A 22,458-nucleotide genomic window follows, 5' to 3' on the forward strand; every position below is an offset into this window, starting at 1 on the left:
TTTCTTTCTTTCTTTCTTTCTTTCTTTCTTTTCTTTCTCTCTCTCTCTCTCTTTCTTTCTTTCTTTTTCTTTCTTTTTCTGAGACAGGGTCTTACTGAGTTGCCCAGGCTGGTCTTCAATTCCTGGTCTCAAGCAATCCTACCACTTTGGCCTTCCAAGGTGGCTGGGATTACGAGTGTGAGCCACCACGCCTGGCTGGAACTATTTTTTCAAAAACACAAGACTTGTTGATCTCTTAAAGAGCTGCTATTCTGTGGAACACTCTGGAAAGTGCTACCTAATAAATTCCTATGATAATGATAATAGTCCATTGGATCTTCTGATCAGTAAGAGACACCAGTGTTGCTATACCAAGTTTCTGTATAAAATTGCAGCCAACAGCTAACACACTAACATGGTAATTGATCTGGATGGCCTTATTGTGATTAAAGAATTTCAATTTCTTTTTGAAGTGTTGAAAGTTATTAATGGAATACGTTTTTGTGCTCTATAAGGTCTGAGGATATAAGGCTACAAGCCACAGATCTCTGTTTAAGGTCCCTAAAAACTAGATTGATTTAAAATGTTGCAATATCTATAGTGGTAAACTCTTTTTTTCCATGGCATTGTTTTGTTTAACTTTAAACAAAATAATTTTATATTGTACAAAATTCAAAAGTTACAGAAGAGAACATAGAATATAGTAAATATATTTCTACATATAACTGTTGCTCAGCCTTTGTATACACACCAGTTGTGCAGGTGCCCAGCCCTCCATCCCCTTAGGGAAGGCAACAGATATTGTAGGTTTGTTCCAGAGAAATTCCACATCATATATGTGTGTATACACTGACACACACACACACACTGAGAGAGAGAAAGAGCGCAAGCGAGAGAGCATGATTTTCCTTCCCCCCTTTTTTTTTTTTTTTTCACTTGGGCAGGGCTATTGCAGTATCCCTCTTTTTTCTTAACACAATGGTAGCATACCATAAGTACCATTCAGCACCTCACTGGTTACACCAACAATGAAATCATCTTGAAGATCTTCCTGTATCTACATATAAGGAGCTTTCTTACTCTTTGCTTTTCTTGCTGGCTGTATAGTATTTCACTGTGTGGATATAACCTGGTTTACTTACATCATTGATGAATATTTAGATTATTTTCATCTTTTGCTATTGCAAAACTCTGCTATAGTGCATAAGCTTGTATACATACCATGTCACATCTGCATGTCTATACTTGTAAGTTAATTTATTACAAGTGGAATTCTGGGTCATGAGATATGTGCCTTAATTTGCCAAATTGCCAAATTGCCTGCTGGTGTTCACTTGCTAGCATAGAGCATTCGATAGGAAATAGGTGACAATTGGTGTCTTGTGGTTTAAATTTGCTCATTTCATTTCTTTTAAAAAGTGAGGGTGAACTTCTAAAAGATCTTTGTATTTCACTCTATGTGTCAACAGTTTATTTCTAGCATTTGCCCATTTTTCTTTTCCTCATTGTAGCTCTCATGATGTATTTAGGGAATTAGTTCTTTGCCATTTTTTTCTCTGTTCTTCATTTATCTTTTGATTTTTTTAATGCATAGTCTTCATATTTTCACATAATCAGATTTGTCCATCTTTTTTATCTTCTGGTGTTTTATGTCACAATTACAATACCTTCTCTATGATAACAATTTTTTAAATACTCCCATATTTTATTTTTCTAATATTTTTATGATTTCAATATGTGCATTTAAATTTTGAGTCCATCTTGGGAGTGTGCGTATGTAAATTATGAAGAAGACAGAATTTCTTTTTTTTAGATAGTACCTTGTTAATTCTTCAAATGAAATATTTAAACTGATTTTTTCTTTTTCTCGTTTTAAGGGAAGTCTTGAGACTTTTTCTGGACTGGGGCTAATACTAGGTCCTCCTGTAGGTGGCTTTTTATATCAATCTTTTGGCTATGAAGTGCCCTTTATTGTTCTGGGATGCGTCGTTTTGCTGATGGTACCACTGAATATGTATATTTTACCCAATTATGGTAAGTCCACACTTATGACTCATTTTAAGAACCTTAAATGTATGTTTATATCTTTGTAAGAGACCGGTTTACCAGATATTGTTTTATTTTATATAATCAAAAGTGACTTTTAAAAATAACTGATTATTTTTTCAGTAATGCAGGCAATTAGTTTATATGAATTTCTGTAAATTAAAAATTCTTTCCAACCTTTAGAGCTAGCAAATATTTAATTTCTGATCATACACCATGACCATATGCTATGTCTATGAGAGATTTTCTTGGACTGAACTAAATATCAAAGTCAGAAGTTTCTGTGGGCCACACATAGCCCCGTCTTCCTAGAAGGCTATAAGCTAAGAGAATAATGCCCATCCTTCTTTCCCAGTGGTTCTTGCAGCTGTCTTCACAGAGTAGCTCAGATACAAGGATGTAGATTCAGGTGTTCTCTTTTAATAGTGCTTTTGAAAAATTATAAACTGGGCCGGACACAGTGGCTCATGTCTGTAATCACAGCGCTTTGGGATGCCAAGGCTGGTAGATCACTTGAGGCCAGGAGTTCGAGACCAGCCTGGCCAACATGGTGAAACTCTGTGTCTACTAAAAATACAAAAATTAGCTGGGCGTGGTGGTGCACACCTGTAGTCCAAGCTACTCGGGAGGCTAAGGCATGAGAATCATTTGAACCTAGGAGGCAGAGGTTGCAGTGAGCCGAGATTGTGCCATTGCGTTCCAGCCTGGGTGACAGAGCGAGACTGTGTCCGCCCCCCCCAAAAAAATTATAAACTGGTATTTTAAAAAAATCTCTAGGATTGATAATATTAAGGCTGTAAATGTAGATTTAAGTATTCCCAATTAGTACTACTTTTACAGATTGTTATTATTTGGTCAGGTACAGTGGCTCATGCCTGTAATCTCAGCACTTTGGGAGGCTGAGGCGGGTAGATCACCTGAGGTCAGGAGTTCAAGACCAGCCTGGCCAACCTAGTGAAACCCCCGTCTCTACTAAAAATACAAAAATTAGCCAGGCATGGTGGTGCATGCCTGTAATCCCAGCTACTCAGGAGGCTGAGACAGGAGAATTGCTTGAACCCAAGAGGCGGAGGTTGCAGTGAGCCGAGATTGCGCCACTGCACTCCAGCCTGGGCAGGAAAGTGAGACTCTGTCTCAAAAAAAAAAAAAAAAAAATTGTTGTTATTTTAGAAGAGTTTATAGATAGATGCTAGAAAATCAAATAAATTTTAAAAATTACTGATATTGGCAGAATTTTTTATTTTATAAGTTCTGCCCATTTCTTTACCACCTTTTAGACCCATAGACAATGTGGCTTTAGGATTGGGTGGCTAAGAATTATTCATTATATCTGCTCACCAGGTCCCCTCTCCTGTACTGCTCTAAAAAGAAAAATACTTCTAAAATAGAGTCATGGACGTGTCAATTATCTTACTAAAATCTTTAAATCTAGTAAGTTTAAGAGATCTATTGTACCTCATGGCGACTATAGTTAATAGTAACATATTGTACACTTGAAAATTGTCAATAGTAGATTTTAAGTGTTCTCACCATTAAAAAAAAGTATGTGAGGCAAAGCATGTTAATTAGCTTCATTTAGTTATTCCACAATGTATACATATATCAAAATATAATGTTTTATACCATAAATAGAGACAATTTTTACTTGTTATTTTTTAAAATAAAAAAAATCCTTAAATCCATGAAATGTGAATGTTATCCTGAAAGCCATTGGGAGTTATTGTTAGATTTTTTTTTTTGAAACGGAGTCTGTCACCCCGGCTGGAGTGTAGTGGTGTAATCTTGGCTCACTTCAAGCTCTGCCTCCCGGGATCAAGGAAATCTCATGCTTCAGCCTCTCAAGTAGCTGGGAGTACAGGTACATGCCACCACACCTGGGTAATTTTTGTATTTTTAGTAGAGACGGGGTTTCACCATCTTGGCCAGTCTAATCTCGAACTCCTGACTTCAAGTTATCCTCCCATCTTGGTTTCTCAAAGTGCTGGGATTACAGATGTGAGCCACTGTGCCTGGCCTATTGTTAGATTTAAGTAGAGGAGTCATATGATCTGGAATATCTTTCTTCTACTCTACCTAACCCTTACTTATCCTGCAAAACTTGATTTTATTATCTTTTTTGGGGGGCGGAGGGGTTTATTTTTTTTGTTTGTTTTTTTGAGACAGTCTTGCTCTGTCACTCAGGCTGGAATATAGTGGTGCAATCTTGGCTCATTTCAACCTTCGCTTCCCAGGTTCAAGCAGTTCTCCTACCTCAGCCTCCAGAGTAGCTGGGATTACAGGCCTGTGCCACCACACCTGGCTAATTTTTATATTTTTAGTAGAGACAGGGTTTCACCATGTTGGCCAGGCTGGTCTCAAACTCTTGACCTCATGATATACCCACTTCGTCCCCCCGAAGCGCTGGGATTACAGGCGTGAGCCAGTGTGCCTGGCCCTTTTCTGGGGAGTTTTTCTAAACTTTCTCGATCACTGGACTAGATTTGGTGTAGGTAGTGCCATAGTGCTCAGCATTTTTCCTGCCCCCTCACACTTGAGGACAACCCTATTCCCCATCTCTAACAGTAACTTCCTGTGGCAGGTTTTGTCAGCCAGGGAGTCATGTCCCTTCAAGCAAGTACCCCAAGTTTTCATTACTTGGTCTTCAACAGCTTAATTATACTAATTATGTTTCATTTTCATGGATGTTTTAACATATTCTCACTATGACAACTCCTTTTCTCACCCTGGATTTTAGGAACAGGGACTATTATGCAATAATGATTTATTTTTTACCATAAATACATGATACTTCTTACTTTCACAATAAATGTAACCAATTAAAATTGGAATCTTTTATAATTTTTATTTTAAAAGTGACTAATATCCTTAGTATATACAATTCAAAAATCACACCAACTTGTCTCCCTGCTGGCAATACCTCACTGAGCCACACAGTGGTGTTTCTCCTCTTTCTAAGTCCAACTACATCCTGTAGTTTCTGTAGTTGAGCGTCAAGGATGTGCTCAGATTTATTTCACCATTGAATACTTGGTTCATAATTAAGAAACTAACACTGGTCAGGCACGGTGGCTCATGCCTGTAATCTCAGCACTTTGGAAGGCCAATGTGGATGGGTCCCGAGGTCAGGAGTTCGAGACCAGCCTGACCAACATGGTGAAACCCTGTCTCTACTAAAAATACAAAAATTAGACAGGCGTATTGCATGCACCTGTAATCCCAGCTACTCGGGAGGCTGAGGCAGGAGAATTGCTTGAATCCAGGAGGCGGAGGTTGCAGTGAGCTGAGATCGCGTCACTGTACTCCAGCCTGGGTGACAGAGTGACACTCTGTCTCAAAAAAAAAAATACAAACAAAAAAACAGAAAACAAAAACAAACAAACAAAAACTAACACCAAGGTTTCACTTTATCTCTTATATCCTGAAAAAATCTAAGGAACCACACTTCATGATGTTTTTGCACTTTGCTCCGTATTTGGTCGTGATTCAACAAGTATTTATAGAATAATGAACTGTGCAGGATATTGTGGGAGAAATGGGGATAAATGAAGGCTGTCATGGCTGTCAAAGGAGATCATTTTAGGCCAAAAATTTGCGACCAGCCTGGGCAACATAGGGAGATCCTATCTCTAAAAAATTTTTAAATTAGCTGGTTGAGGTAGTGCACACCTGTAGTCCCAGCTACTTGGGAAGCTGAGGCAGGAGGATCACTTGAGTGCAGGAGTTGGAGGCTGCAGTGAACTATAATAACACCACTACACTGCAGCCTGGGTGACAGAACAATCTCTTAAAAAAAAAAAAAAAGCTTTCATGTCTGATATGTCGCTTTCATGTCACTCCATCTCTTAAAAAAAAAAAAAAAGCTTTCATGTCTGATATGATTTTGCTATATCCCCACCCAAATCTTGCCTTGAATTGTAATAATCCCCACATGTCAAAGGTGGGGCCAGGTGGAGGTAATTAAATCATGGGCGTGGTTTCCCCCATACTGTTCTTATGGTGGTGAATAAGTCTCACAAGATCTGATATTTTTATAAATGGGAGTTCCCCTGCACAAGCTCTCTTGCCTGCAGCCGTGTAAGATGTCCCTTTACTCTTCCTTCGTCTTCCACCATGATTGTGAGGCTTCCCCAGCCATGTGGAACTTTGAGTTTATTAAACCTCTTTCCTTTATAAATTACCCAGTCTCAGGTATGTCTTTATTAGCAGTGTGAGAACAGATTAATACAATGTCTAAACCTGATATTATCTCTGGCCAGGATGAGTATAATGGTTACAACTCTGGTTCCAGTTGATTCTTTCTAATTTGGGAAATTGTTTTTGATAAATTGAATGTGGCCTCTAGGTTTGAATAATTTATATGCAAGTGCAGATTGTGTACAATTTTAGGCAAACTCAGAGGTTGAGTTGTGTTAATTACCAGATAAAGATGGTCTTACCAGTTTTCCAAATAAGTTAAAATTAAGATATTTTAACTGCTTTGTTTTTTTTTTTTTCTTTTTTCCCAAAGAGTCTGATCCAGGTGAACACTCATTCTGGAAACTGATTGCTTTACCCAAAGTTGGCCTTATAGCCTTAGTCATCAACTCACTCAGCTCGTGTTTTGGCTTCCTTGATCCTACTCTGTCTCTCTTTGTTTTGGAGAAGGTAAGTTGCCTGATTGCTGAAGAGTGCTGCATTGTAACAGGTGGATGTAACTGCTTGTTCTTGGGCCCTGCTCTGTGGAAAGACCCTTGCGTGGCTGGGAGAAGGAGGCAGAATGGACACTACACACCGAGGTAGCCTGTCCGTCTCTGCCGTGCCTGTGAACTAGGGATCTGATTCAGTAAAAATGAAAGAAGTCTTTCACCAAGTGGCCAAAACATTAGTTTCCTTCTTTCCAAGACCTCGCTCATGTCATTGTAGGTCTAGCTTGGGCATCATACATGCTGCTTAACACGGATACTTTTCCTCTGTTTGTTTGAATTGCAGTGAGACATTAGGGGTACACAGTAGCTCATTTGATGTAAGATGTGCTTCTTCTGTAACAGATCCCCCCTGGGTCCACTGACTTTTTAGGCTACTTCATATAATCAGATGACTATGGACTGTGTTATTCTAGGATTTGAGAAAGGAACCAAGTATCCCTGGAATTAAAAAATAAAATATTGAATTCTGAAAGTTTGAAGTCATCGAAATTTGTTCTTAGATATTTTTGAAAAAAATATTATTACTGACACAGTGAAGTCCATTACAAGGTGTGGTAGTTAATTACACTGGACAATTAATATGTGTTGATAAAAGGCAAAAATGACTAACTTTGGCCCATAATGACTTTGAGGTACTAGATTTAAAATAGCACAGAAACTTAAGTTTCAATATACTTTCTAATATCAATAAAGTGCTAATATGATCATTTCAAATGCTTTCTGAACATTTACTGATCATAGAATATAAAGATTAATATTAATTTTTTTTTTTTTTTGAGACGGAGTCTCGCTCTGTCACCCAGGCTAGAGTGCAGTGGCCGGATCTCAGCTCACTGCAAGCTCCGCCTCCTGGGTTCACGCCATTCTCCTTCCTCAGCCTCCTGAGTAGCTGGGACTACAGGCGCCCGCCACCTCACCTGGCTAGGTTTTTGTATTTTTTTTAGTAGAGACGGGGTTTCACCATGTTGGCCAGGGTGGTCTCGATCTCCTGACCTCGTGATCCGCCCATCTCGGCCTTCCAAAGTGCTGGGATTACAGGCTTGAGCCACCGCGCCCGGCCCTAATTTTTCTTATAATTTTACACTACCCCTTGAAATCACTGAAGACAGTTTGGGGAACTTAACAGGTAAACTTGGAGACTGTTATTTTAGTGCCTGGTCCAAGATTTAGACAGTAATATAATATTGCCTTTAGCCAGTGAGTACCATAAGTTACCCAATGTCAGGCCTCTGAGCCCAAGCTAAGCCATCATAACCCCTGTGACCTGCATGTATACATCCAGATGACCTGGAGCAACTGAAGAACCACAAAAGATGACATTTTACCATTGTGATTTGTTCTGGCCCCACCCCAACTGGTCAATCGACCTTGTGACATTCCTCCCCTGGGCAATGAGTTTTATGATCTCCCCACCCTGCACCTTGTGACCTCTGCCCCTGCCAGTAAGAGATAACCACTTTTAACTGTAATTTTCTACTAGCTACCCAAATCCTATCAAACTGCCCCACCCGTCTCACTTTGCTGACTCCTTTTTCAGACTCAGTCCGCCTGCACCCAGGTGATTAAAAAGCTTTATTGCTGACACAAAGCCTGTTTGGTGGTCTCTTCACATGGACACATGTGACACCCATAAGAAAAATGTTTTGTGATTATACTGACACAGTCCATTTAGATCGTCAACAACCTGTGTTTTTCAGCTGTTTTTCAGCTGTTTTAATCTCTGGGAAATCCAAGTTGTTTGTGTATATCTTATAAGAAATCTTTTTTGTTGTTGTTTCTCAAGAAAATGTAATTTATTTTAAAAAGACGAGGAAGACAGGAGGTTTCCTCAAAGATAACTACAATCAACCCATTTGTGGTATGGGAGGTAGTATAGGCCCTTCTTGTTTCTGGCTGATGATGGACTATATCAGAACTTTTTTTTGCTTTTGAGACAGAGTCTTGCTGTGTCACCCAGGCTGGAGTATAGTGGCATGATCTCGGCTTACCGTAGCCTCTGCCTCCCAGGTTCAAGCGATTCTCCTGCCTCAGCCTCCTGAGTAGCTGGGATTACAGGCATGCGCCACCACAGCAGGCTAATTTTTGTATTTTTTAGTAGAGATGGGGTTTCATCATGTTGGCCAGGCTTGTCTCAAACTCCTGACCTGAAGTGATCCACCTGCCTCAATCTCCCTAAATGCTGGGATTACAGGCATGCGCCACCACACCCAGTTTTACATCAGACATTGACTCCCTCAGGGCTATTGGTGGTGCCTCATCACTGCTGCCCCCTTTTTAGGTTGAGGTGCTGCGGCCCATCCCATTACCCAACTCCAACCTAAGAAATCTTTAGAAATTTATTTTCCTCTTTTTCTGAATCAGAAACCCTATGGTTGGAATCCAAGAATCTCTTTTAGCTAGTTCTCCAGGTAATTTTTATGCACATTGAAGTTTGTAAAACATTAATTTACATATAAAAATGCTCTGAGTTATGGAAGCAAAATATGTTTAATGCCAAAGGCTACAAAGCAAAAAATCTACTCTTTTGACTTCTGGTTAGGTTGTCCTCCCATAGAGAAAAAGTAACGCATTTTCAAAGGTAAGATGAAAATTAGGACAATGCAGAATATTAGTAGACTCATGGTAATAACAAGAGCTAAAGAAATGGTAGAAGGAAGAGAGGGATGTTTACTTAAAAATGATTTAATTATGTAACTTTAATATAGGATTTCTTTTACAGTTTAATTTACCAGCTGGATATGTAGGACTAGTATTCCTGGGTCTGGCACTGTCCTATGCCATCTCTTCACCACTATTTGGTCTCCTAAGTGATAAAATGCCAGTACGTACACTTAATTTATATTTGAGTCACTTTTGCATGTTTAGAGCAGTGGTTTTCCAATTGTTCCTTTGGAACTCTAGGGGTGCACTGGTTAGACTTGGTATATTCAATTGGACTAGGGAGAGGTTGCAGTATCTTCTATCACCCTAAGGGTCAGCTATCACACTAAACCAATTCACTTTAAATTGCTTCACCTGGGAAAAGAGGCAGAGTCTTATGCTTAAAAAAAAAAAAAATTGGATTAGACTTTCTTTTTCTAATTTCTTCCCCCAACATTGTCATCCAGACTGGAGGGCAGTGGCGCGATCATAGCTTACTGCAGCCTTGAACTCTTGGTCTCAAGTGATCCTCCTGCATCAGCCTGCTAGGTAGCTGGGATTATAGGCATGTGCCACCACATCCGGCTCCTGGATTAGACTCTCTAAAGGAAAAAACTCTTTTGATGTAAAAAAAATGGATTGATCTTAATAAATAGGGCAAAGTCCTAGAGGCTATTACAGACTTGATCAAATTGAGAGATTTCTTCTTTAGGAGGAGATAATTTAGATTTTCTGTGTGAGTGAAAAAATTGACCACATAAACATGCACTGGTTATCTCATAGCCTTTCTGTTAAAAAAAAAAAAAATACCCTTCTGTTCTCTTTCAACCAGGTTTAAACCATTCGGTACAGATGATGAGAGCACAGAATTAGTACTGCTAGTCAAATCTTAAACTTCTGTGGTTTTAGGGCTTATATTTTGCATTTCCCTTCATTTCATTTGCATATTTATTTATCAAGAACTGATTTACTTGCAGATTACTTAGTAACCCAGATGTCAAAAAGCAAGTATCTTAAACAGTGTTTGGAGCTTGGTTTTCAGACCTAATCTTACATAACTGAGCGGATATGGTACTCCTGTAATTTTTGTCCTGATTCAAGTAGTTTATAAGGGATAATTTTACTGGATGCAATCTTAGTCCATTCAGGGTACTGTAACAAAATACCATAAACTGAGAGGATTTATAAACAATAGAAATTTATTTCTCACAATTGTGGAGACCAAAATGTCCAAGATTAAGGCACTGGTAGATCTGATGTCTGATGAGGGCCTGTTGCCTGGCGCACAGATTGTCATCTTTCACTGTAACCTCACCATGATGGAACAGGCAAGGGAGCTCTCTGTGGCCTCTTGTATAGGGATACTAATCCTGTTCATGAAGGCTGCAACTTCATTACCTAATCACCTCCCAAAGGCTCACCTCCAGATACCATCACACTGGGTGTTAAGATTTAATGTATAAATTTTGGGGGGATATAAGCATTCAGTCTCTAGCAGGTAATTTTTTAATAATGTGATTTTTCTAGGTATTGTAACTATTAATACCTGGTGGGGGTTTTTTTGTAGTCACTGGTTTTTTGTTTTTTGTTTTTTTTTTTTGACAGAATCTTACTCTGTGGCCCAGGATGGAGTACAGTGGTATGATCTTGGCTCACTGCAGCCTCTGCCTCCCAGGTTCAAGCAATTCTCCTGCCTCAGCCTCCTGAGTAGCTGGGATTACAGATGTCTACCACCATGCCTGGCTAATTTTCGTGCTTTTTTTAGTAGAGACTGGGTTTTACCATGTTGGCTAGGCTGGTCTCAAACTTGTGAGCTCAAGCGATCTTCCAACATCGGCCTCGCAGACTATTGGGATTATAGGTGTGAGCCACTGTGCCTGGCTGGTCATTGCATTTTATAGTTAGTTTTTTTGTTGTTGTATTTGTAATAGTTCATCATGTGCAAAATCTGATCTGTAATACACTGCCCTGCTAAGAAATCTTTGTCCTTTGTTCACTTTCTGTCTTGTTATGTATCGTCCTTGCTTGCGAGTTTATCATCTCCTTATTTTCTCACTGCTGTAATCCCAGCACTTTGGGAGGTCAAGTAGGCGGATCACGAGGTCAGAAGATTGAGACCATCCTGGCTAACATGGTAAAACCCCGTCTCTACTGAAAAAATACAAAAAAATTAGCCAAGTGTGGTGGCAGGCACCTGTAGTCCCAGCTACCCGGGAGGCTGAGTCAGGAGAATGTCCTGAACCTGGGAGGCGGAGCTTGCAGTGAGCCCAGATCACGCCACTGCCCTTCAGCCTAGGTGACAAAGCAAGACGCCGTCTCAAAAACATAAAAAATAAAATAAATAATAAATAAATAAATAAATAAATGTAAAGTTTTGTTTTCTTCATTGTATTCGGGTTTTTGAATATCATGATGTGTGTTTTTTACTAATGTTTTATATTGTTTGATTATGGAGGGTCTTTGGCTGTAAGACTCATTTGGACTCTCTTTCTCCTTACCAGCCTCTAAGGAAATGGCTTCTGGTGTTTGGCAACTTAATCACGGCTGGGTGCTACATACTCTTAGGGCCTGTCCCAGTCTTGCATATTAAAAGGTAGTTTTTTTTTCTTCTTCTGTATGTTTGGCTAAATAACATTAGGAATTATTTCAAAAAATTTTGATTTAATACTGGTATAGTTTAGTATTTGGAATATTAATATTTAAATAATTAACTTTAGTACTCTATTGAATTGTTAGGCTGACAATATTTTACCCTACTAGAAGCTAGCAGTGGGAGAAGCAGAAAAAAACGCATAAAATCTGTCTCAAATGACAAAAATGCATATTCTCCTTCTGTATTTCAATTGTACATACTTGTTTATACTTTCTTTTTAAAAGAGAATTTGTTGCTACTTACCTTTACTTGATAGTTCTTAGAATATATTTTTGTTTTTTTCTATTATTTTTCCTTGAGGCAGGGACCAAATCTGTTTTTGTTTCTGTATCATCCTTAGCATGTAGTAGCTGCCTATTAAACCTTGCTTAATGTAATTTAGTTGCTAAAATAAACTGAACTTCTTAGACCTTTTCAGGTACTTCTGGGATAAAACATAGTAACATGGAAAGGAAGGGGTTTCAGAGTCCTTCAGACTTGAGTTTATGTTTTGGCTTTGCCATGTACTAGTAAGCAAACCACTTAACTTCCAACAGCCTCAGTTTTCTCATTTACAAAAAGGATTTGATAATAGTACTTACATCACAAGGATTAAATCTGGTAACACATATTAAGTAACTGGCATAGTCTCCTCATATGGAACAAATGTGTTTCCTGACTCTTCTTTTACCTCTTTCCTTCTATGCCATTTTTAAATTAATTGAAGTTCAAAGCCAAGTGATTGAAAGAACAGTATTAGTACTGAAATTTTCACCAATTTTGAAGGGATTTTGTCTGGTGAGAAGAGGCCAGGTTGGCTCCAGACATGTGATATATATAACCAAAGGACCAAAAAGATGGAGATATCAGGATGAATTCCCCCCAGCCCCCACAAAAACTGTAAGGAGCTAAAAGGCACTCTCACTGAATGAAATGGGTTAGATGGGAATGGGAATGAGACTAGGCACATAATCAGTGAAAATAACGTATCTGGGATCCTCACTTCCTTAGCATTAAGCTTTGTGTTTCTTAAAGTGCTAATGTTTTTCTTTGTATTTGTTTTCTCCAAAACCCTTTTGCAGTCAGCTTTGGCTGCTGGTGCTGATATTAGTTGTAAATGGCATCTCTGCCGGAATGAGTATAATTCCAACTTTCCCGGAAATTCTCAGTTGTGCACAGTAAGTTACTTCCATTGCTTGAAGAGCTGTATTGTGAATAAGTAGTAAGTATCACAGGCTTTCTTGAATTTCTCAGTTTTGCAGCATGTTGGATGTTTTTGCCCCAATGTCAAATCTTCATGATTTTGTAGCATATGATATCATGATATAAATAGTAATAATACACTAATAGAAATGATAATAGTACATTAATAGCTAAAATGGGTTGTGATCAGATATCTGACTTGATGTATGCCTCAGTATGTATGTAATTTTGAAAAGCTAAAGCAAAATAGATAGGTCTCAGCATTGTTCCTCTTTCATGGAGGAGATCCATGAGAGAGCCTAGAGTGACCAGCATGTGTCACCTGGTCATCATTCTTTTGTTTAATAGGTGTGATGATGAAGAACACTAAGTGCTATGGCTGTGCTGGGTCAGTTCAATAGTTCTCCTGGGAATAAGGAGCTATCTCTGTTTTTTTAAAGTTGTCTTTGTTCTCTTTCCATCTTCATCTCATTTTAAGAATTTCTTAATTGTATATTTTTATAAGTATTTAATGCAAACAAGCCATGCTTCTTAATATCATATATATGTAGAAGAATTATTTCTAGAAAACCATGGAGTAAATGTAACTATGAAAATTCTTTTAAATTAGATTTGCTTTTTATCTCAGAAGTGGAGTGTTCTTGCTGTTGGTTTTTTCCAGATTATCCTTGGTTTATCTTAATTGATCTATCATACAATTTTTTCTTTCACACAGGTTTTCCTTTTAATAATGGATACACTCATGTCTCTTTTTGCAGTGAAAATGGGTTTGAAGAGGAATTAAGTACATTGGGACTTGTATCAGGTCTTTTCAGTGCAATGTGGTCAATCGGGTGAGTAGTCATTTAATTTCTTTCTTTTTTTTTTTTTTTTTGAGATGGAGCTTCACTCTCGTCACCCAGGCTGGAGTGCAATGGTGCGATTTTGGCTCACTGCAACCTCCGCCTCCCAGATTCAAGAGATTCTTCTGACTCAGCATCCTGAGTAGCTCAGATTACAGGTGCCCACCACCACATCTGGCTAATTTTTGTATTTTTAGTAGAGACAGGGTTTCAACATGTTGGCCAGGCTGGTCTTGAACTCCTGACCTCAGGTGATCTGCCTGCCTTGGCCTCCCAAAGTGCTGGGATTACAGGCATGAGCCACTGTGCCCAGCATCATTTAATTTCATTCATACTTGCAAGATGAAAAATATTAATACTGTCCCTATTTTAGTTGATGAAGAAATTGAAACACTGAGAGATCAGATGAGTTTCTCAAAGACAAACAGTTCCTCTAGGGGAAAGCCAGAGTTCTAATCCATACCCTCTCACTCAACAATCAATGCCTATACCAACAGTTTAATACTTAGTCAAAATGGTTTCATATACTTAATCTTATTTAAGTGATATTTACGAGTTCCTTTAATAGAAACATGTCTCTAATTGTTACAGTTTATTCATTTATTCATTCATTTGTTTATTTTTACCTTCTACCAGACGGGTAACTATGCTAACCAATGTAATATATTGTTTTGAATTGAGTTATATTAGTTACAAATACTGAGAATAGAATAATATAAAGAATTTTTTAAACCTGTTTCATCTTTTTTATTTTTATGTAAGCCATCTACTTTTCAGAAGCAGTAATAATTTCACAATGGTTAAAAAATTGTGAATGTCATTATCAGGTAGAATTATTTTCTTTTACTGAATGCTGTGTCCAGGAATTAGTTTTTTCTTTGGTACTTATCTTCCAATTTTATGAATACTTACAGTTGAAGGATCATGCATTTTTTTATGAAGTAATTATTTATTTTTTGCACTATTGAATACTTTCTTTCTATTGTTAGCGCTTTTTTAGGACCAACGCTGGGTGGATTTCTGTATGAGAAAATTGGTTTTGAATGGGCAGCAGCTATACAAGGTCTATGGGCTCTGATAAGTGTGAGTAATCAGTCTTTTATTTTCATTTTCTTTATATTTGTGGAAAAACTTGACTTGAAAAATTCACATTAATCAGTACTTTTAATTGTGTTTCAGGGATTAGCCATGGGCTTGTTTTATCTACTGGAGTATTCAAGGAGAAGAAGGTATGGTCAATTTGCGGGCTTTTTTCTCTCTTTAAAAGTTAGCCAGTGCAAGTGGAAAATAAATAACATTTTACGTTTATTCTTTCAGTCCGTGGATTTCTAGGCACTCTGAGGCTCATCAGTTGGTAGATACTCTTTTAATTTTTATTTTTTGAGATGGTGACTTGCTCTGTCACCCAGACTGGCATGCAGTGGCACAATCTCAGCTCACTGCAACCTCTGCCTCCTGGGTTCAAGCGATTCTCCTGCCTCAGCCTCCCACGTAGCTGAGATTACAGGTGTGGGCCACCATGCCCTGTTAATTTTTGTATTTTTAGTAGAGACAGGATTTCACCATGTTGGCCAGGCTGGTCTCAAACTCCTGACCTCAAGTGATCTGCCCACCTTGGCCTCCCTAGGATTACAGGCGTCAGCCACCGTGCCCAGGCAGTAGATACTTTTTTAAAAAGATAGTTGGATGGAGATACAAGTACTGGGTTTTTGTTTGTTTGTTTTTAAGCTGAGAAATATTGATATTCATCTCTTCTTTCCTTCAATGTAGGTCTAACTCTCAAAACATCCTCAGAACGGAAGAGGAACGAACTACTCTCTTGCCTAATGAAACCTAGTCTGATGCATCCTGGATTGATATAAAGTTGAGAAATGAATGCTTCTGGCCTTAAACATCACTGTAGGAAGGGTTTTTAAAATTTTACGCACAAAACTCCATGGACCCCATGCCAGTGTCTTGGAAGTGTCAATGTGTTTTTGGATGATCTTGTATTGGGTTGTACTTACTGTGATACTGAAAAGCAGTCCTGCTGAACTAGCTATATTTGAAATATTAAGTATGAAAGGGGTAATTAAAAACAAGCAAAACAAAACGAAACAAAACAAAACTTAGTTTTTAAGTGACCAAACTTGTCCTTGAAGATGTTGTTATTAACTTGAGTTAGTTCTCATTTCCTCTGTTTATTTTTTATTCTGAGTACACTAATTCTGTGAATGTACTTTTTTATGAACAGGGAAATAAATGAACTAATTTGATATGCTCTAAATGTATAAAGGTGCTTCAAAATATATAGAAATATTACTATGAAATCAGTTTTTAAAAGATATACTTTCTGTTTGTCCTGAGGTTTTTCAGTCTTGTTCAAAAGGAAGAATTCTTGCCTGCCATACAGAAACTCTCTAGCACTCCCTGGCTTTAAGCTTTTCTAAAAATTCTGTCTGTGTGAAAAGTACGAGAATAACAATACTTACAACTTCCATTTTTGTAACTTACGTTCACTTATGATCTGGATTTATAAACATTACCTGGTATAACATTGTTCATTTCCTTTAATGTCTCTGTTTTTTGGTTCTGCCATCTGTTTTGTTTTTGTTTTTATCCATAAGATGTATTTCATCCCTAGAGCAGATCAGCCTCCTTCCCCTAATGCAAATGCTTGTTTTGTTAGGGAAGGGCTTCCTCCAACTTCGTGTGAACTCCATGATGTTGTTGAAGTGAATAAATGTCTATTGTGTAACTCTCATGCTTCTTGACCTATTTTCATGGTGTAGTAGCCACATTTACAGTAATTTTTTAAAAGAAGAAATGGTTTTATGTATTCATTCAAAAATATCTTTTGAATGTCTTCTCTGGGCTGACGCTGTGCCAGATGCTAGGGATTTGGCTGTGATCAAGATAAATACAATTTCTGCTTTTATGTAACTTATACTGGTGGAAGAGACAAACAACAAGTAAATATCACACTCTCCAGTTATTTTACAGAAACGCTAAGAAGGAAAAAAAAAAAAAAAAACATGGTGATGTGATAGAGTAGTTGGCTAGGGTTGTTTAGATGTGAGTGCCTAATTTGAAAAAGTCCATGGAAGTGCAACCTTTGAGTTGAGATCTGAAGGAGGAGAATGTAGCCACCATTCATTCATTCTGACAGAGGACAGTCCGTAGTATGTGCACAAGGGCTTGACATGGTCAAAGATGAGGATTGGTCTGCTGGCTGGACTCTAGTAAACTGGAGGTGATGCCAGAATCTGATTCTGTCTGCATGTGGACAGTGAGTGGGGATAGGGATGGTAAATAGGAATGGAGGGGGAACCTTGGAAGATTTGAGAGAGACAGTAATGGTTTGGACCAGGGAGTTGGTGATGGAGAGAAAAGGCTCTATCTGGGAGTGGAACCAACAAAACGTGCTGATGTGGAGGGAGGAGAGAGGAATCTAGGAGGACTCCTAGGTTTTGGCTTGTGGGTGTGGGTGGATGGTGGTGACTTCTTCGGGGAAGAAGAGGAGCAAAATGGATCCTGAAGTGGCAAAAGTTCAAGCCGCCATGGTTTGTCATTGCACACCTTCAAAACCAAAAATATGGAAAAGGACGACAATACCAAGGGTTGGAGAGGATGGCTTGGAAGACTGCCTGGCATTGAGTATCAAGACTAGATGTACATCTGTCTTGTGATCTCTTCATTTCCCTGTGCCCTCAAGCCTTTCACTCTTGAACCTGCAGAGCGTGATCCAATGTGAGGAGGACAAATGGCCTGCCGTTCCCTTCCCAGAGCAGTGCCAGGACAGAATGTGACCCTGGCCCCCTGCACCGGCTTTCTGGGGAGAGAACTTCCTTCATTCCCATTCCCAATGCGCTGCTCTCAATACTTCCTTTGGATAGCATTGTATTTAAAGATGCTATGTACAAAACCAAATTTACCCCTTTCTCATTTTGAAATTTTGCAAGTATTAAGATAAGTGGGCCAGGAGCAGTGGCTCACGCCTGTAATCCCAGCACTTTGGGAGGGCAAGGTGGATGGATCACGAGGTCAAGATATCGAGACCATCCTGATGAAACCCCATCTCTACTAAAAATGCAAAAGTTAGCTGGGCATGGTGGTGCACACCTGTTGTCCCAGCTACTTGGGAGGCTGAGGCAGGAGAATTGCTTGAACCCAGGAGGCAGAGGTTGCAGTGAACTGAGATCACGCCACTGCACTCCAGCCTGGTGACAGAGCAAGACTCCGTCTTAAAAAAAGAAAAAAAAAAAAGATAAGCGACAGAAAAGTTTTAAAATACGAGAAAAGACAGAGGAAAGAACACTTTGAACAAGGAAACCAAAAGGTAGGTCAAAACTATCAGAGGAAATCTCTGTGTATGTGTTTATATTTTTATATATTTATAGTCTTCTAAATGTAATGAGACTGAGTAGCTTAAAAGAACCTTTTTAATAATGAGGATATTTTATATAACCAAATGTGGAATATGTTAGTAATAAAAGATATCTTTTATGTTAAGATCATATTGCAAACTATACATTATGATATGATACGTAAATCAATCCTGTAATCCCAGCACTTTGGGAGGCCGAGACGGGCAGATCACGAGGTCAGGAGATCGAGACCATCCTGGCTAACACTGTGAAACCCCGTCTCTAGGCGAGGTGGCGGGCGCCTGTAGTCCCAGCTACTCGGGAGGCTGAGGCAGAAGAATGGCGTAAACCCGGGAGGCGGAGCTTGCAGTGAGCTGAGATCCGGCCACTGCACTCCAGCCCGGGCGACAGAGCGAGACTCCGTCTCAAAAAAAAAAAAAAAAAAAAATCAATCCAAAGGAAAACTATAAAGGATAAATACAAATCACAGATCGTTTTTAAAAATTAAACTTTAACAATTTTGAGATAATTGTCAATTCATGTGCAGTTGTAAGAAATAATAGAAAAATATCATGAGTATTCTTTCCCCGGTTTTCACCAATGGTAACATCTTGCAGAACTATAGTACAATAGCACAACCAGGATACAGAACACTCCCATTGCCATTTTCTTTGTGTTGCCTTTTTGTAGCCACATCCACTTCCCTCCCATCTTCACTTCTGGCAGCCACTAATCTACTCTCCGTTTCTATCATCTGGTCATTTTAAGAAACGTATAAATTAAATCATATTGTATGAAACTTTTTGGATTGGCTTTTTTCAGTCAGCATAATGCCCTTGATTCTATTGGCATTGTTGCATATATCAATAGTTCAGTTCTTTAAATTGCTGAGTGGTATTCCATTGGGTGGCTATATGACACAATGGAATACTACTTTATTTGTTACAAATAAAGCTGCTATGAACATTTAGAAACAGGCTTTTTGTTTTTTTTTGCCAGGAGCTAGGGTAGAGGGTGGGGTACCAAGCATAAGACTTCATTTCTCACCGGGCGTGGTGGCTCACGCCTGTAATCCCAGCACTTTGAGAGGGTGAGGTGGTCAGATCATGAGATCAGGAGATCGAGACCATCCTGGCTACCACGATGAAGCCCTGTCTCTACTAAAAATACAACCATTAGCCAGGTGTGGTAGAAGGTACCTGTAGTCTCAGCTACTTGGGAGGCTGAGGCAGGAGCATGGCGTGAAGCCGCGAGGCGGAGGTTACAGTGAGCCGAGATCGCGCCACTGCACTCCAGCCTGGGCGATAGTGAGAGATTCTGTCTCAAAAAAAAAAAAAAAAAAAAGACTTCATTTCCCTGGAATAAATGCCCAGCAATACAACTGCTGGGTTGCGTGATAACTGCATAATTAGTTTGTTTGTTTTCAACTAATTTATTTTAGATAAGAAACTTGATTTTGACAATAAATATTAAATATCATACATTAATTAAGTATCTGACTGGGCATGGTGGCTCATGCCTGTAATTCCAGCACTTTGGGAGGCCGAGGTGGGCGGATCACCTGAGGTCAGGAGTTCAGGAACAACCTGGCAAACATGGTGAAACTCCATCTCTACAAAAAATATAAAAATTAGCCTGGCATGGTGGCACACACCTGTAATCCCAGCTACTCAGGAGGCTGAGGCGAGAGAATCACTTGAACCTGGGAGAAGGAGGTTCCAGTGAGCCAGAGATCACACCACTACACTCCAGCCTGGGCGACAGAGCAAGACTCTGTCTCAAAAAAAAAAAAAAAAAAAAATCCTATTTACTTATTTTTTAATGATCAAGATTTAAATATGTCACAGATACCCTCTCTAACCTAGCTGGAAAAGACGTGGGGGAATAAATTCTTATATAGCCAATTAATTTTCATTAAGTGCAATTAATAATTGAGAAGTATCTCTACACATTATATCAGAAGGAAATTATCCACAGGGTAGTCCCATGATACTCACCTTTTCTTTGGTATCACTGTCACATGACCCTGTTTTATGAAACAAACCCACAAGAGAGGGAGGCTCAGACACAACATATTTACACGGAGAAGCTAAAATGTTATTTAAAGTATTAACAAAGCAAACTAAAGTCTGCACAGCCAGTCTTCGTTAAGAGAAGCTTCCAACTCCTAAATATTTGCACTAGTTTCTTTCAGAAAACCTACAGCCGAACTTCTAACCCCAGCTTACTTACAGTTGAGTGTTGCAAGGGACCACCTAGGAAAACATGATGTCATAACAAATTTTGACTTGTAGTTCAGTACAATTTTATCATCAGTACTAAAACAATTCAGAGTGTATTTCAGGTTGACAAAAGGTCAACAATAGCACACCAGACACAAAAAGCAGTATATTATATCATTTGCAAGTTTTTATCAGTCAAGACAAAAATTGAATACCAAACCAGGCAAGTAACATTATTGTAAATTTAAAAAATGACAGCCATGAAATCAGTTGTTGCATAAATACAGGTAGGTTTCTTTTTTTTCTTTTAAGAGAATTAAAACCAGTGTAGATAAATCTTTTGTTTGAGAATAGTGCTAATACCTTTTCTGCTCCGTATATTTTCAGAACTTTTAGCTACGCTTATTTCTTCTGTTGTTTTCTGTTCTATCATCATATTTATTGGTTGGCTTTTGTCTCTTTCGTTTTACTTATCTGATAAAAATGCGAATGGCTTGGTTGTTCGTGTCTTGGTTGTTAGTGAGGTGGGTCCAGCCTGTAGTTCTGGAACACGGTTTAGTGAGGGAGACAGGGATGTGAATTAGGAAGTAGGCAATCATATGCAGTAAGAGAACTATGGCATTGAATTGTATGCTTGCTACTGCATCTTCTGAAAAAACAGTATTATTGTGGTAAAGCAACATTATTAATTGGAAAGAACTGCATGGGAAAGAAGGATCTGCCCACGGCTTCTTTATTCATATAACTGAAAATTCAGAACTTATCTTAATAATAAATTTATTAAATTTATCTTTAATATCTTAAATTATCTTAATTTATCTTAAGATCTGCCCACAACTTCTTCTTTCATATAGCTGTAGGAATTTCTCGTAACACAGCACTGAAAACTTTGGTGAGATGATTCAGAAGAGTGAGAATTTCCAATTTCATATTGTTCATGAATTGATCTTTCCATATAAACAAGCTCCATTCAGTAAAACTATGGCATAAGACTCACATTTTGGGGTGTTTAAAAAATGTAGACAGATGCCAGACTTCCATTATTCTGTTTTTGCATGTAGTCACTGTGGTTAATGGTTTAGCTTACAAGAAACTGAAGAAATAACTCATAAAGAATTTCTTCCCCTACTGGGACCTCTAAATTCCTGTCCTGTCAGGCATCCCCAGAGGAAGGATAAGGAGGGTAAAAGAGGTACTATGATCTTGCCCTGCCTCCCTGCCTGGCTGCCACCCAGAGAGGGAAAGGAGTGGAGCCATGATTCACTTTTCAAGGAGCTGCTAAGCTGTTTTCTAGAGTGGCTATACCATCCTACATTCCCAACAGCAACGTGTGAGGAATCCAGTTACACAGCAGGTTGTTTAGCGTGTTTTTTAAAAAATAGAATGGTGCATGAAATAGGTAGAGTGAAAGCTTTTGATCAGAAAGAGAATCTATGGTACGATTGGAGGGAATGCCATCAAGATTAGCAAGTAGAAACAGAATTTAAGTTCATAATTTTAGGAGAAACCATTCAGATCAGGTTGACCTGGAAGAGAGGAAACTTGAAAGACTTTGTGGAGACAGACAGGACAATGCAAAAATAAAGAAGTAGATGCATTGACATTCTTTTAACAAGACAGTAACCACGGACAGGCGGGTATGTCAGCCACGTCTGTGTCAAAGCTGCCTTGGGCATGGCCCTTGTAATTGGGCCTCCATCTTCTAGGAATGAAGCAATAGTAATAACAGCAAAAATTATTCAGCACATATCACCATTTTGCAGATAGGGGAAACTGAGGCACAGAGAGGGCACAAAACTTGCTCATACTCACATAGTTAGGCCGTGGCTCAATCCCAGCCATTCTGGCCCCAGAGTCCATGTC

The 22,458-nt window shown here is 38.8% G+C and overlaps 1 protein-coding gene across 1 annotated transcript in view; it reads left to right on the forward strand.

The window, feature by feature from the left end:
• Nucleotides 1–16,772, forward strand: part of SLC18B1 (solute carrier family 18, subfamily B, member 1) — a 29,894-nt gene extending 13,122 nt beyond the window's left edge. Inside the window, exons 6-14 of the mRNA XM_011962143.1 lie at nt 1,857–2,013; nt 6,533–6,669; nt 9,430–9,531; nt 11,852–11,943; nt 13,065–13,160; nt 13,944–14,018; nt 15,017–15,110; nt 15,207–15,256; nt 15,798–16,772. Of these exons, the coding sequence (XP_011817533.1) occupies nt 1,857–2,013; nt 6,533–6,669; nt 9,430–9,531; nt 11,852–11,943; nt 13,065–13,160; nt 13,944–14,018; nt 15,017–15,110; nt 15,207–15,256; nt 15,798–15,864 (870 nt within the window). The 3' untranslated portion in view covers nt 15,865–16,772. The remainder of the gene's footprint in view (nt 1–1,856; nt 2,014–6,532; nt 6,670–9,429; nt 9,532–11,851; nt 11,944–13,064; nt 13,161–13,943; nt 14,019–15,016; nt 15,111–15,206; nt 15,257–15,797) is intronic.
• The last annotated feature ends 5,686 nt before the right edge of the window (nt 16,773–22,458 follow it).

Source organism: Colobus angolensis, unplaced genomic scaffold, assembly GCF_000951035.1.
Source record: "Colobus angolensis palliatus isolate OR3802 unplaced genomic scaffold, Cang.pa_1.0 Scaffold58, whole genome shotgun sequence".
NCBI classification, from domain to species: domain Eukaryota; kingdom Metazoa; phylum Chordata; class Mammalia; order Primates; family Cercopithecidae; genus Colobus; species Colobus angolensis.